Source organism: Xenopus tropicalis, chromosome 7 (genome assembly GCF_000004195.4).
Source record: "Xenopus tropicalis strain Nigerian chromosome 7, UCB_Xtro_10.0, whole genome shotgun sequence".
Lineage (NCBI taxonomy): Eukaryota > Metazoa > Chordata > Amphibia > Anura > Pipidae > Xenopus > Xenopus tropicalis.
The window spans coordinates 67,378,586-67,394,098 of NC_030683.2; the positions used below are offsets into that span (position 1 = coordinate 67,378,586).

A 15,513-nucleotide genomic window follows, 5' to 3' on the forward strand; every position below is an offset into this window, starting at 1 on the left:
AGCTTCTAGAGTAGCAATCAGCAGTCAACGATTACTTGCCGGAGCACGTTTCTTTACTCCTGGTCTTCCTGCTTAACAAAAAGTTAGGTGGCATACTGGAGCCACTTATTAGTCTGAGGATGCCTGGTAGACAAGACAAAAGTACAATACACAGTTTCTATGTACAGCCTTTTACAGCCATAAGCACTCACAGAAAAGCTTTCTATCAAAAGAAACACAGGATTTCTTGTCTTCTTTTGTGTACACATGTACTTCGGTATCAGACTTCCTCTCTCAGAAAAATCCTTCATTCCTGGGCCTGAGTCTGCACAGCTCTCTTCTCTCTCCCTTCTCCTGCTCCCCCCTTCCATAAGAATTCATAGGAATTCACTTCCCCTCCCATCAGAATTTGTGAGTGAGCTACTAAGCCCAAGCTAAAATGGCAGCTGCTATCTTAAACAAACGGAGGGAGCACACTCTGAGGGGCCCTTGAGCAATGTTCTAGGTTTTGCTGCTTCTTTGCACTTTGTAGAGACAGCTGCATTTACTACATGCATAATTAATGGAAAATTAAAAAGGGATTTTGGTCAACTTGATTTTAAGAACTTCTGTCATGAGCAACTGGGAGAAAGGTTGATTGTATAATATCAATGGAGAATTTGACGCCATGTTTGGAAGAAATTGGTAACACGGAAGTCCTTTTCTTTATGAAGTTGAAGCACAGTAATTAGAACCTTCTTTAACAATGTATGGCAATGCATAAGCATATGCAGAGCTAATAATGCCTTAATTGCAATGTTATTTAATCTTACTGTTGACTAAAATGCAAAACTTTGTGGTTCTGCAAAATATTCCATAGTTTTGCTTTTATTTGAAGTAAAATGCTGCCAGTTCACTTATCACTACTACTCAACACAGGCTACAGGTATTTCAACATTTTCTTAAGTAAATATATATAATGTTCAAAGCGTACTGAACAGGTCTTTAATGCAAACATACATTTGTTTCATTTGCACGGTTTAGTGTAAGAAATACAAACTCAAGATACATTCTTTCTTATTTAAAAAAAAAACAAAAAAAAAAAACACACTGAACACACTGAACTCAGTGAACTATTAAGCAGGGTATATGGCTCCTATAAGACAGCCAGACCAGCATGATCAGAAACATACTGAACACTGTTCTTACAAACATAAATTACGTAACATAATTTTTTTTAAAAAACAAAGTTTACCAGGGGTGGCAAAAAGTCGCTCCTGGTAACTTAAAGAAATGGGAATTTAGGCTCTTCTAGTGCAGAGAGTGTTATCATGGCCCCCTTCCCCTTGCCACCCTCTAAGCTAAGGATGGGGGGAGCAAGGGGCTGGCATCAACTTGGCTGCCTCAGGTGGTAATCCCCTGCTGTATAAAGAGTACAAGCTCTGTCAGAGGCCATAATAGATCATACATGGGTAGCTTCTGCATTAATGCTACAGATTGCAGTCTGCAGCAGTGGCGTTTCTAGACCACGCCAGGCCCGCTGCCAAAAAAACTTTGGAGGAGCCTGGCACACAATGCAATCCCTTCCTGCCCCTCCCCTCACTTCCCACTTACCCCTCCCTCACATCCCCCTCCTCACCTGCTAGCTCTCAAATAGGAGTGGTGGGGAAGGGGGTTTTCTAAAGCTATAGAGGAAGTAGACCTGCTTTCTCTGTAGTTACACTACTGGTCGACAGAAAACATTTGTACAGAAAACCATTTTCTGTATCCATCACATACCCCATCTGTATCAACAAAGCAGGAGGTCAATGATAAATATTAACAAATTCAGTTAAAACAAGGCGATAAATGCTAAAATAATTCATTTGTCAAGGTACATAATAATGTTAAATTAGCAAAGATAGCAGGAGTAAAATATAAATATTAATAAGAATACACCTGCAACATTAGCCTTTTATTTGTAAGAAACAAAAGTTTGAAGATAGACTAGCAGCAGTGCTTTCCAGGAAAAGCAGTTGTTCACCATCTATAACATCCATTTCAGGTCTGTCAGTCTGATTTCTTAGCCAGCATCTTGGGAAAATGAATTTTCTTATTATTTCTGTAGATGATTAATTTCCTTGGGTGAGTTTGTGCCTCCAAAACTCATTGATAATGCCCCATACACTGTAATGCTAAATAGCTAGAACAATGTTATGGGCCAATAAAAACCAAGGTTAGATTAATATAAGGTCCTATTGAGGTCTGTCAATGTTCCACTGCATAATTAGGTCCCGAGTCCCAGTTCATAGCTATTCTTGTAAAATGCTTCTGGCCACAATCATCCTCATCACTTCATTAGTTCCTGTTTTGTGAACAAAAATGAAAAGGTATTTGTTATAGACAATGAACACCAAATTGTCATTCCCTTAGCAACAGAAGTTATAATTGGCATTTCTGTTCTTATAGCCATTTAAACACACTCAACCTCTTCCAAAAAAAAACTTAGATTCCAACTTTTGGAGCCCTAGAACATTAACTGCCCAGTCTTGGACTTTAAAGGAGAATTATTTGAAATGGTTATCTAGAAACAATTGCATTTGACCCTTCCCGATCTTAAAATACTTCTACCATTAGTCAACCCCTGAATTAACCAATTCCAAAGAGCTTTTATATGTGAAGCTCAGTATTTTCTTCGGGCCATATTTTCTATATAGATACCCATGAACCCATGCCTAGGGTGGAAATAGTACCTGTGTAAATAAAATAAAATGTTTCTCTGCCCTGATTTTCTAACCTCTGGAGTTTAATATCTTGAATTTAAAGTTTTACAAGCCAAATAAATTCTCAGTGTAGCAAAGGTTCGGGTTACGTAAAATAAACAAGTATGTTTGAATAGCAACTGAAACATTGTAAAAAATTATACATTCCCGTAAACAATGTACTCACCCTCAAGAATCTGATGGACACGAATATCTCGGACAAACTGTTGCACGGCATAATCTTTCAAGTATCCATACCCTCCATGCATCTGCAAAGCTTGATTACAGATCTAAAGGAAAGAGACAGCACCTGCTTATGATTTGGGGCAAACAAGTGAAATATATTCTGCTTCACTTCTGTAAGATGCTGGGAATATGTTCCATATGACATATGTAACCCTAAAGAGAGACATGCTTTCTTAAGACAAGCAAGCTGTTTTCAAGAGGAACAAAAGATATGAGAGAGAAGCACGCAAATGGGAGCAAACTGTACATAACCAAGGCCTTTGTTGACATTGAGATTAGAGTCTAGAAGGAACAAAATACATAATTTCACCAGGAAGTATTATTTAGTCGTTATTTAAAAAGTTGGTAAATATTTATAACAATTACTTTAAATGGACCTTTAGAATGCTCTAAATTGACCTATTATAAGCAAACTTTCAACTGGTCTTTTGTTGTTTATTTTGTATGACTTTGAATCAGTAGCTGCAACCCGAAAATCATATTACACTGTAGGGTTCACTGACCCTGACAACCAAAGATCTGTAAATTTCAGTTTGTTATTCTTATTTGTTGTTGCATAGCTTTCTTTTAACTCATTTTCTATTCATATTCCATTCTCACTTACCTACTGCTGTCTGGTTGCAAGGATAATTATGACAAAATAACCAGATTATAATTTAAATGATTGAAAAAAACAAAAAAAACCCCACAAATAATAAAAATAAAGCCTAATTAAAGATTGTCTTCACTACTGCTGTCGCCACTGCTAATGATTTGGGGGTTTGCTGATAACAATGCCTTTATTATTACTTGTTTGGCAGCTATAAATATGTAAGATATCACCTTCTGGGCAAATATAGGTATGTCTTCTATTATTTGTTAAGTAATGCTTCTGTCAGACGTTTATGTAAACTGATGCCTAATACTGAATAAATAAGCTGATATACTCTGCATCAGAATCAATATCTAGGGCACTGGTATTAAGTTTACCATTAAATATAGTTTGCCATTAAATTAACTTTAAGGGTGTATATTTATCATGCTTTGTAAAAAGTGGAGTGAAGCATTACCGGTGATGTTGCCCAGAGCAACCAATCAGCAATTAGGTTTCAACAGTTAGAAAACCAAAGCAAAGGTCAGACTGGCTGCTCTGAGCAACATCACCGGTAATGCTTCACTCCACTTTTTACACAGCATGATAAATATACCCCTAAGTATAAATTAGAGAGTACTATTCTGATTCTATTTGATTCTAAAATTTGCAATCAGTCTTTCTTTTTTATTATTTGTGGTTTTTGAATTATTTAGCATTTTTGTTCAGTAGCTCTCTAGTTTGGAATTTCAGCAGCTATCTGATAAATACAGCCCAAATGATCTTAACAACCAGGCAGTGGTTTGAAAGAGAGATAGGAATATGAATAGAAGAGAACTATAAAAAAAAAAAAAAACTATAAAAAACAAAAAATGAAGACCAATTGAAAAGTTACTAAGAATAAGCCATTTTATAACATACTAAAAGTTAACCTGAAGTTGAACTACACCTTTAATCGAACAATGACTGGTTTGCTATGCTGCCTGTGACCAGTCAGAATCGTCCATATCTAAGTAAAGCTCTTTATTCCAGTTCCTAATGTATTTGAGTTTCAATAAGGGAGCCTTATTGTTCATAGCAAAGTACAGTGGTTAATGATTTGCCTTGAAGTTGGCTATTTTAAGCAAATGTCTCATATAGTGTGGTGAAGAGTGTAAGAAATGCTCCATCTAGATACTTAATAAAATGTTGTATCTAAAAGTACTGAAACAATTCTGTATCAGTTTCTTAATGTTAAAAGGTGAACCAGTCTGGAAATGTATCTTGTATCAGATGATTTACCCTTAAAAACCCGGTTATCCATTCACCATTGTGAGGACATGCCAGGTGGAAATTTGAGGTTTTAAAATAATGGGATAGAGGGAGTATGTGCCGATATGAAAGCATGTTGACAGGAAGCTTCATCAGGAAGAAAAATATAATGGGGAAATTATGTGAGGTCTGTGCGATATTTCTATCCACAACATATATTGGAAATTCAGAGTGATAGGACCACAGCGTGAAAGTGATTTATGTATTTTGGGATTCCAAGGCCACCCTGCATGAGATTTACTCCATGTCTCAAGATTTTACAATAAAATAGAACTAATTAGGGATGATTTTTAATCTGAGATATTCAATAAACTTCTATTTCTGGTTTATTTTACCTTGGCACATAGATGTCCACATATAGCAAACACATGGTTTAGGAAGGTAGTGGAAATTAATTTGTTGTAGTATCACCTTCAGGTACACCCATGTGACCAAATCCAAGGCATCTTCTTTTTGACATTGTCAGAAAGATGCATATATTTTTGCCAGTATTATAAAATCAATATTCAGTGAGGAAACTGGCCTGTAATTTTTGGATCTGGTGGGGTCCTTGGATGGTTTAGGTATTTCTGAAATATAGGCTCCCAGAGTTTCAGGGCAAAGTTGATCTATCTTATGGAAATCTAGAAAAAAGTTGAGGGATTAGTAAATTTACACATTTTTATATAGTATATTGCACTACAGCTCACAGGGCCTGGAGCTTTCTGGTTGTTATGTGTTTTGATGGCATGTTGAATTTTCTCTACAGCTTATATTAGCCATCTGGCTAATCAGGTTTTGAGATCTTGTTTGATTACCGATATCGTTTTTTAAATAATGCTTGTATTGTGCAATGCCATGTTTGTTCATGAGTTTCTGTATAAGAGAAAAGCCTTTAAAGGAACAGTTACACAGGGGCATGGTATGAAAGCCTAAGAGAGCAGACGTGTGCAGACAGAGCTCCGCTTGAAACTTATCCTTTCATCCGGCTATCCTATCTCAAGCTCCTAAAACCGGTCGCTACTAAACCAACAGAGAACTCCAGTGTCCTGATGGGAGACAAAAATGGACCACAGAACAAAACTGAAATAACACAAAAACTCAGCATGTTTGCTAGAGACGTGGGCCAAGATGGAAACACTGAGGTGGTAAGGGCCTCTACCCTTAACGCTGAGCAACCTACTTCACAACCCACGACACCGGACCAACCAAGTCCTCACAGCAATAGTGGACTGCCAGGTAACTCTGATGTCCACCTTTATTGACAAACTACGTTAGAAATGTTTATACTAAGACAAGAACAGTAGAGCAGACCACCGCGGCAGAATCCCGAATCAACACCCTGTAAGACGCTTGTCTGCCACTACACAATGAAATACAACAACTTTGTGTTCAAGTCAAGCAGGTGGTTGCCCACATAACTTGGAAAACAGTCAAAGACGAAATGATGTTAGAGTGGTGGGCCTACCTGGGTTCCAACTAACCACTACACCCTGGGTCCCCTCCGTGCCTATTCCTAGCTATACTCAAACTATTAAGAAAATGACTCAGCGCTACCATAAGGCACATAGGAGATGTTCGTAGGCAAAAAAGTTTGCTTTACACAGACTACTCTTCTGGGATTCAAAAGAAAAGGCCCACATTTACCAATGACAAGAAATGCCTCCCTGACAACAACATGGCATAGGCAATGATGTACTCAGCCAAACTTCAGGTCCAATCAGAAGTAAGACACCTGTCTTTCTCTACACCACAAGACTGGCTAGATAACAAAGGGCTAAAGTAACAACATATACTGTGCAATAAGCAAATGTTCTCTCCAAGGGGCATATAAACTTTCCTCTTCAATCTCCATCTCCAGGATTAAGTGGATATGTCCAATGGAGCCTGACAAATGCAGTTTCTGCCAGAATGGTTTATTGCTACCTCCATTTATAGCTAGGTTAGCAAGAAAAGTCTACAGTTTAGGGCAGCATTTAGGATTATATTGGGTGGGCTAGGGCAGCGTTTTTCAACCACTGTTCCGCGGCACACTAGTGTGCCGCGAGATGTTGCCTGGTGTGCCGTAGGCAGGGCACCAATGTACTAGGGGGGCACTGCTCTTGGCACCAATGTACTAGGGGGGCACTGCTGCTGGGCACCAATGTACTAGGGGGGCACTGCTCTTGGCACCAATGTACTAGGGGGGCACTGCTGCTGGGCACCAATGTACTAGGGGGGCACTGCTGCTGGGCACAGAGTTAAATTTTTTAACATTTTCTAATGGTGGTGTGCCTCGTGATTTTTTTCATGAAACAAGTGTGCCTTTGCCCAAAAAAGGTTGAAAAACACTGGGCTAGGGTTTGTTGGGGAAATGTTATGTTATGTAATTTTAATATTTTGTACCGGTAAATGTACTTTTGCTTTCCTACAATCATACTTGACTAGCCTAAATGTAACCTTAACTGTAACGGACAGAATAACATCTATCCTTACCCCCCCTCTTTTCTCTTTCTTTCCTTCCCTCTCATCTCATATACACCTCATCACACCAAATCTAACATGACAAACTTTAACTGATATCCTGGAATTTAAAAGGTTTTAATGCACTATAATACTCAAATTCCTAAAATAGCATAAATCAGATTATTATTTACTATAAGAGGCACATCTCACAGGCAGTAAAATTATGTCCCTCAAAAAACCATGGATCACACATCACTACCAATCACATTATTCCACATACTCTGGTGTAGCCATATTAATAAGAAAAGGCATACCCTACACCAGTGCTGTCAAATTTCTGCTGTACTGAGGGCCGGAACTTCTCTAGCATACATGGTGGAGGGCCGCTAATGGAAGCCAGTTTTGACCACTCCCCTTTTTTAAACACACCCACTTCAAATCACACCCATTTTATCACAATGGTGGTAGTGCAGCAAAAACCCAAATGCTTGGTCCTCACTGCGGGGATATCAACCATTATTGATATGTGAAATAATTATAATGATGTCATATTAAGACATATGCCTTAAATCCATATGCATCCTCCACCTCCCCTGTGGATAGCACAGCAACCCCCAGCACATAATTACATACCATTGGGACCATTTAATGGCTATTTCCAACTGCTAACAAACTCCCAGAACAAACCCCTGCCAGGTTCACCTCCCACAGGCAGCATAGGGCAGGCAGAGTATGGCACACATAGACAGCACTATGCCTGCCCTATGCTGCCTGTTTGTGCCATACTCTGCCTGTCCTATGCTGCCTGTGTGTGCCATACTCTGCCTGTCCTATGCTGCCTGTGTGTGCCATACTGGGCCTGTCCTACCCTGCCTGTGTGTGCTATACTCTACCTGCCCTATGCTGCCTGTGTGTGTGCCATACCCTTCCTGCCCTATGCTGCCTATCTGCCATACTCTGCCTACCCTAGGTAAGGCAGTACACACAATGTCTGAGGTGGAACAGGTGAACAATGTGGGTGATTACAGCCTGAGCCTGAGGTGTGAACACTGGAGGGATTAAAAGGTGTGAATAACACTGGGGATTACATTCTTAACCCTTTAACTGCCAACGGCGTACGTCACTGCAGTAAAAGGCTTTATCTGCCAACAACGTGCACCGCTTCTGCAGAGTTTTTAGCGATGACAGCTCCCTGGGCAACGAGCCAGGGGGGCTGTCATGTCGGCCACGATCGCGTCTGCTGCTTGGTCCTGCTTCCCCCCCCCAGCACCGGCCCACTGCCTAGGGGGACTTCCTGCTCCAGGACTGCAGCACCGAGGACCAGGCAAGTTTCAGGACAGGTAAGGCTGATTTTTGTTGCATTTATACACACACAATTTTGCAGTTTTTTTTTTCATTTTGCACACTATTATCCACACACTGTCACACAACTTTTACACATGTACACACATGTATACACAAACACATCTTTTTTTTTACCACTTTGTTTTTAGTTTCTTTTCCCTAAATCTGTTTATTTTGACAGCGTGACTATTGGCGTGGATATTCTGACCACTAATTACACTGTCGTGTAACTTATTTTGTCATTTCACTAATTTGCACAATTTTTGTGGTTTTATTGCATTTTTATCCCTGTATTAGTATTCCTGATCTGTTTTTAGCATAGCTTTGCCATGTGTAACTTTGGTGTAGAAAAATAACTTTACCTATTTTAAATTCATCAGAATGTGTACTTTCCAAAAGTATATGTTTTTCTGGGGGTCTGTGTATAGTTAGGGGGTTTTACGGCACATAATACACTGACAGGGGGCTCTGTGTACAAAAGCTGAGATGGCAGGCAAGAAATCCATATGCGCTATTTTCATTTTGGGGTCAGTACATAACGCAGACTTTGGTATATCTATGCATATTGGGCATCAAACTGTTCAGTAGACTTTAGGTGTTCCTATTTGGGGTGATTTGCCTTTGTATGCAAGAAATTGTGTGAGATAAATGTGGCAAATTGCAACATTTTTAGGCGATTTTCTGAAATGTCATAAACACCACTAACTTCAGGAAAGCTTTAAGATTGGTACTTTGGTGTAGAAAGGACTCTTTACCGATGTTGGCTTTGTCAGAATGTGTACTTTCCAAACGATATGGTTTTCTGTTTTCTTTCTGTATAGTTAGGGGGTGTTATGGCACATAATACGCTGACAGGGGGCTCTGTGTGCAAAAGCTGAGTTGGCAGGCGAGAAATCCATATGCGCTATTTTCATTTTGGATTCAGTACATACCACAGACTTTGGTATATCTATACATATTGGGCATCAAACTGTTAAGTAGACCTTAAGTGTTTCTATTTGGGGTGATTTTCCTCTATATGCAAGAAATTGTGTGAGATAAATGCGGCAAATTGCAACATTTTTTGAAATGTCATATAAATCGGCAAACGGAAAGCTTTGCGGCTTGGTACTTTGGAGTAAAAAGAAATGTGTACCCATTATAAATTAGGGGGAATGTGTACTTTCCAAAAATATATGGCTTTCTGGGGTGAGTGTACTTTTTTTGTAGTATTATCCCACATAAAGAATGTAAATGATTTTGCAGGAGCTGAAATGACAGATCATATGGGGGGGTGTTCCCATTGGGGCCCCTACATGCCACATATTTGGGTAAACCTATACATATTTGGTATCAAACTGTTCAGTGGACCCCTAGTGTTCAAATTTATCTTGGTACTTAAAGGAACAGTAACACCACAAAATGAAAGTGTTTTAAAGTAATTGTACTATAATGTACTGTGGCCCTGCACTGGTAAAACTGGGGTGTTTGCTTCAGGAACACTACTATAGTTATATAAATAAGCTGCTGTGTAGCCATGGGGGCAGCCATTCAAGCTGGAAAAAAGGAGAAAAGGCACAGGTTACATAGCAGATAACAGATAAGACACCATTGTATTCTACAGGGTTTATCTCTTAGCTGCTATATAACCTGTGCCTTTTCTTCTTTTGAATGGCTGCCCCCATGGCTACACACCAGGGTTTATATAAACTCTAGTAATGTTTCTGAAGCAAACACAAAACTTTTACCAATGCAGGGCAGCAGTACATTATGGTTTAATTTCTTTGAAATATATAAATGTGTTGGTGTTACTGTTCCTTTAATGCTATGTGGGAGATAAGATGCTGCAAAGTGGAAGCTTTAAGGGGATTTTTGGAGATGTCATCAAAATTGCCAAATTTAGAAAATTTTGAAAAATTTTAGATACGGAGGAATGTGTACTTTCCAAAAATATATGATTTTCTGGGGTGAGCATACTTTTTACTAGCGTTATCCCACGCAAAATGATGTAAATGTGTTGATTTTGCAGAAGCTGAAATGACACAAATGACAGATCATATGGGGGTATGTTCACATTGGGGCCCCTACATGCCACATAGTTAGGTAAACCTATACATATTGGGAATCAAACTGTTCAGTGGACCCCTGGCGTTCAAATTTAGGGTGTTTTATTTGGTTACTTTATGACCTTTAGGAGATAAGATACTATGGAACTATAAGCTTTGAAGCGATTTTTTAAAAAAAATTCACAAATTTTGATAAAAACCAATAACTTTAGGAAAGCATTGTAACTTAGTAGTTTGGAGTAGACAGACAGTTGTGCCTATTCTGAATTACCCAGAATCTGTTCTTACCAGAAATGTGTAATTTTCTGGGATAAACCTTCTGTTAGTGGAATTTTTGGCCTAGAAATCTACAGTATGCAGCTTTCTGGAGCAGTGCTTTGGAAATTTGGTAGTGTACTGCCGGGAGTTTTTGAACTATACAAGTGAGAAATCTCCATAAAACTATATATATTTGGTATTGGCGCGTTCAGGAGACATGGGACTTTCCAAATCAGTTGTATTTTTGTGCATAAAATAATTTTTGTTTCTGGTATGTGTGTTTATATTACGGAAAATATGATTTTTTTAAAAAAAACGTTTTTAGACATTTAGAAGCCTATATCTTGTAACAGAATTGGAATTACACCAAAATTCTACCACATTTTGAAAGCTTAGTTTGTCCTGAAAAAAAAAATATATATTTTTCCTGGGTAAACTAAAAGTCCCCCCAAGGAAAGGCCCCTAAAGTGAAAGTGCAAAATGTTCAAAATCTGTCCGGCAGTAGAAGTTCCGTTTTGACCAAAACGGCTGGCAGTAAAAGGGTTAAACAATACAGCGGGGTTACAGCCTGAATCTGAGGTGAGAACCATGCAGGGGGGCAGTTAATCTCAGTACTGATACAATTTAAAGCTTATACAAAGGTAAGCCATCAAAGCAGCCAGACAGGAGGGGGCCACACAGAGGGGGGCCGCCAGTTGGACAGCACTGCCCTACACTTTAGAATCAATTCAATCAGACCTAAAAAGGCGCTTTCTTAATATGCACTGCAGAATAACCCACAATCCAATAACAATATTATGTATGAATATATATATATATATATATATATTATATATATATATACCACCTCCTTTTAACCTACCAACTGCATCAGATCTCTTAAAAACTCACCAGCCCAGATTCCAGACCTATCCTCTTAGCAGGAGGTTTTAATGCAGTCCCAGACTGTAGTATCAATTGCTACCCACTCAACAGGAGACAACCCTCAAATGTCCCAGCTTGACCTGGTATATGCCTCACCCGATCTGTTAACTTAAGTAAAACTGGCGATTAGTAAGTAGATGACATCTAGTATAAATAAATCTAAAGCAACTGGACTTGTTAAGTTATCACTGAAGATGTTTCACTACTCATCCGAGTAGCTTCTTCAGTTCAACTGAAGCTGCTCGGATGAGTAGTGAAACATCTTAAATGATTACCTAACAAGTTCAGTTGCTTTAGATTTATTTATACTAGATATACCATGACCTGGATGAATGAAAATCTTCATAGACATAGATGGATAACACTTACAGAACTCCGGACAGATTTACCTAATTATCATAAAGTATTCTGGACTGCTAATACCACAAGTCCAGAAAAAAAAAAGCCTGGGATGCATGCAAAGCTTTCATTAGAGGAACATAAATCTCTATGATCAAAGGCCACAGAACACGCAATAGGCACAGTATACCTAATAGCTAATGCCTTCCAAGCTGAACAAACTTATGTTCAACACCCTGCCCCTGAAAACCAAGCAAACAACTCAGAGATCTAAAACTCCTAGACCAAAAATATTTGAACAATCGGGCCCACCAATTGTATGAACATGGAGACAAACAAACTTAAAGCTGACTACAGCCTACCAAACCACTACTTGTTCTGGTATCTTCAACTAAACATGCCTTTTAATCACAATTTCCAACCCAAACTGATCAACTTAAAGAACCCTTGCTGGAATATCTACTAAAAATAGACAGTTACTAAGCAATAAATATACCATGCTAAACTTGTGGAAACAGTACATATATATATATCCATTATCCAGAAAGTTCTGAATTACGGAAAGGCCACCTGTTTAAAAGCTATGGGTTACTGTCCCTGGGCAAACTTGGTTCCTTTTATTTTTACATGTAGGAGTTAGTGTTTCACACTGACCTATAGCTTACATCATTTCTAGAATTATTTCTTACAGTTCAAAAACTACTACATGCCTACTCTAATGATAGACATAAGTATAAATAAATAATAACCTACCTTAAAACACTCATCTGTAGCAAACAGTTTTGCCATAGCACAGAGAGTTGCTGCATCCCCAGTATCATTTTGCAGGGCTTGGGCTGCATGTCGTACAATGAGCCGTGCAGTGACCAGACGTGTTGCCATATCTGCCAGTTTGAACTGCAAGTACTGTCAAGAAAAAAAATAAGAGCATAAGAGCAGTGGTGTCAAAGTGGCACTGGGGTCTGCAAGTGTGATTAAAATAGGAACTGTTGCTTTATTTTCAGCGAAATATGGGCCCAAACAAGATATATGCCCCCTAGTCTCCATTTTCATGAACCAGCATGTCACATAAAGAGAGCGAACAAAATTTAACTGGTTCTCTATTATGTTCTTCCACAATAACACAAAAAATATTTGGGCAATTGACAAAATATAATTTATAAAGTAGACATGCATATGACAAGGACTGCTGGTCTGATTTCTCAACCTGTCAAGCTTGTCTAACTTGTGAAGTCTGTTCTAGTGATACTAATAACTGGTGAGTGAACTCCTTAAAACCAAATATGCAGATTCAGCCATCAATCAACAAAGCGACAATGGCCTTGTCAGGCACCAAGGGATTTGGGGTGCTGAACAGAACGTCACTGAGTTTGGGTAATGAAATTCTTGCTGCTAGCATGTTTGGAGGGGCTTGGTCCAAACAGTGGTATAGCTGGAAGAACAAGCTACTACAAAATAGTAAAATAAGTTATCCTACCTGAATATGACATAACAAGAATTATGGCCCTTAAAGAGACTCTCTTGGAATCCATCCTGTAATAACTATATCAGTACACAGCATCTGCTAAAGGCAAATAAATGCAATACATACTTTGGAAATAAAAATAAATCTTGGTCATGGATGTCCCTGATATGTCTTTTTGGCAGCTTTGTTATGTGCTAGAACTAAAAGCAACAATAAAAAGTCCTCTAGTGTTTCCACTGATCGCAATAGAGGGTTCAGCAGCCCCTACTTCGCAAATGTGGAAACAACTACATTTCCTTGTATGACTTTCGATGTACACGTATCCACTAATGACATACCAAAAAAGGTTTAGTAAGGTGTGGCTGCTCTGGCTCTGAAACTAGCCTTGGAATTGAAATAAATAACACTATTACCTTACTGAGAATAAAGTGATGACTAAAACCTCTATTAGCTGATAAATATTGTTGATGGAATAAGTGCCGCTAAGTATCTTATTATTACTAACTATAGTGTGTAATAAATGTGATTCTTCATGAAATTCCTTTGAACCATTTTACTGCTGTTACTGTAACTTTTCTGGATTGCTGAAAATCAATAAATAAAAGGCTATTAGAAATAAATGAAATACGATCCTCAATGAAAACAGAAACTTTTACGTTTGCCAGAAAGAAACAGCACCGCTTGTTACATCTAATTGGCCAAAGTTGATGATTTTGAAATGATTATAAAAACAGGTAAAAAAAAATCAGTTGCCATAATAGTTTATCTTTTTTAATGTATGGACTCCAGCAATGTTTAGCTGTGACTATAACACTTTGAGGGGCCTATAAGGAGATTAAAAGGGTCCATTTATTTTCATTTAAAACTACTATCCATTTAAAACTACTATTAACACATTTTTTATTCTTCCATTTGTTTGAATACAAATTATTTTTCTTCATGCCTTTGGCTGAACACATCAAGATCAAAAAAGATGGAAAAAACTTATTATCATGCCAGGGGCTGGTGTTGCTTGAGAAAATGGGTGTCTTAATGGTCAAATAGTAGCCCATAACTAACTAATAGGGGCAAACTCTTACTATATAGGGCAATGAGAATTGGCATTAGTGCCCTCGTCTACAGCTATTCCCAGGGAGGTGTTTGCCCTGGTACTGAGCCACAATAGTGGTTCCAGGAGCACTTGAATCTCCATGAAGTAAAAATGTGTATAAAAAAAAAATTATATATTATATATACACAACAGCCATTAAAATTCTGTAAATTATATCTTCTCTTCCATTCCTGTATCAGTTAATATATTGGTCATTTGTTTGTTCTATGCATTTACTGTACAGCATTGTGCAATATTTTGGCACTTATATGTGATAATGATATGTTGCAATAATAATTGGAGCATTTGTGCATTAAGTGCAATTTTGTTGCCCAAAATAAATGACTTGTAATCAAAGGGTGTACATGTGTAATGTTCTGCAATTTGCACTGTGTTTAATTATTTTTAAGACTTTTACAATACCCCAGTATCTATTTATGAAAATATACTGTTCAAGCAGTATGTGTAATTGTATAATACTCATATAGAAAAAAGTCACTTTAATTACTATGAGCGACTGTGCTTTCACACAAACCAAAGTCATGCAAACTCTCCTCTGTGTAACTGAAATACCAGTGCCTATTTTAAATCTCAGTCCGAACCTCAGAGCTACTACCAATTGCAATTCTAGCTAGTAACAATCAGCTCCAGCTTTATAATTATAAGGTTTTTGAAATGTATATATGCTAAAATTATATTCAATGGAATAAATTACTCATTTAACAACCATTAAAGAGATACTGACACCAGAAAGTAAATCTTTTTTCACATCTATCATAACATTGTCTTTGCAAGAA

General features: G+C 38.1%; 1 protein-coding gene across 1 annotated transcript in view; it reads right to left on the minus strand.

Moving 5' to 3' along the window:
- Window positions 1-940: 940 nt before the first annotated feature.
- The window catches only part of acad8 (acyl-CoA dehydrogenase family member 8), a 32,913-nt gene continuing 18,340 nt past the window's right edge, over window positions 941-15,513 (minus strand). The window contains exons 9-11 of the mRNA XM_002937981.5: window positions 12,915-13,067; window positions 2,887-2,989; window positions 941-2,302 (exon numbers count right to left, since the gene is read on the minus strand). Coding sequence (XP_002938027.1) covers window positions 2,250-2,302; window positions 2,887-2,989; window positions 12,915-13,067 — 309 coding nt within the window. The 3' untranslated portion in view covers window positions 941-2,249. The remainder of the gene's footprint in view (window positions 2,303-2,886; window positions 2,990-12,914; window positions 13,068-15,513) is intronic.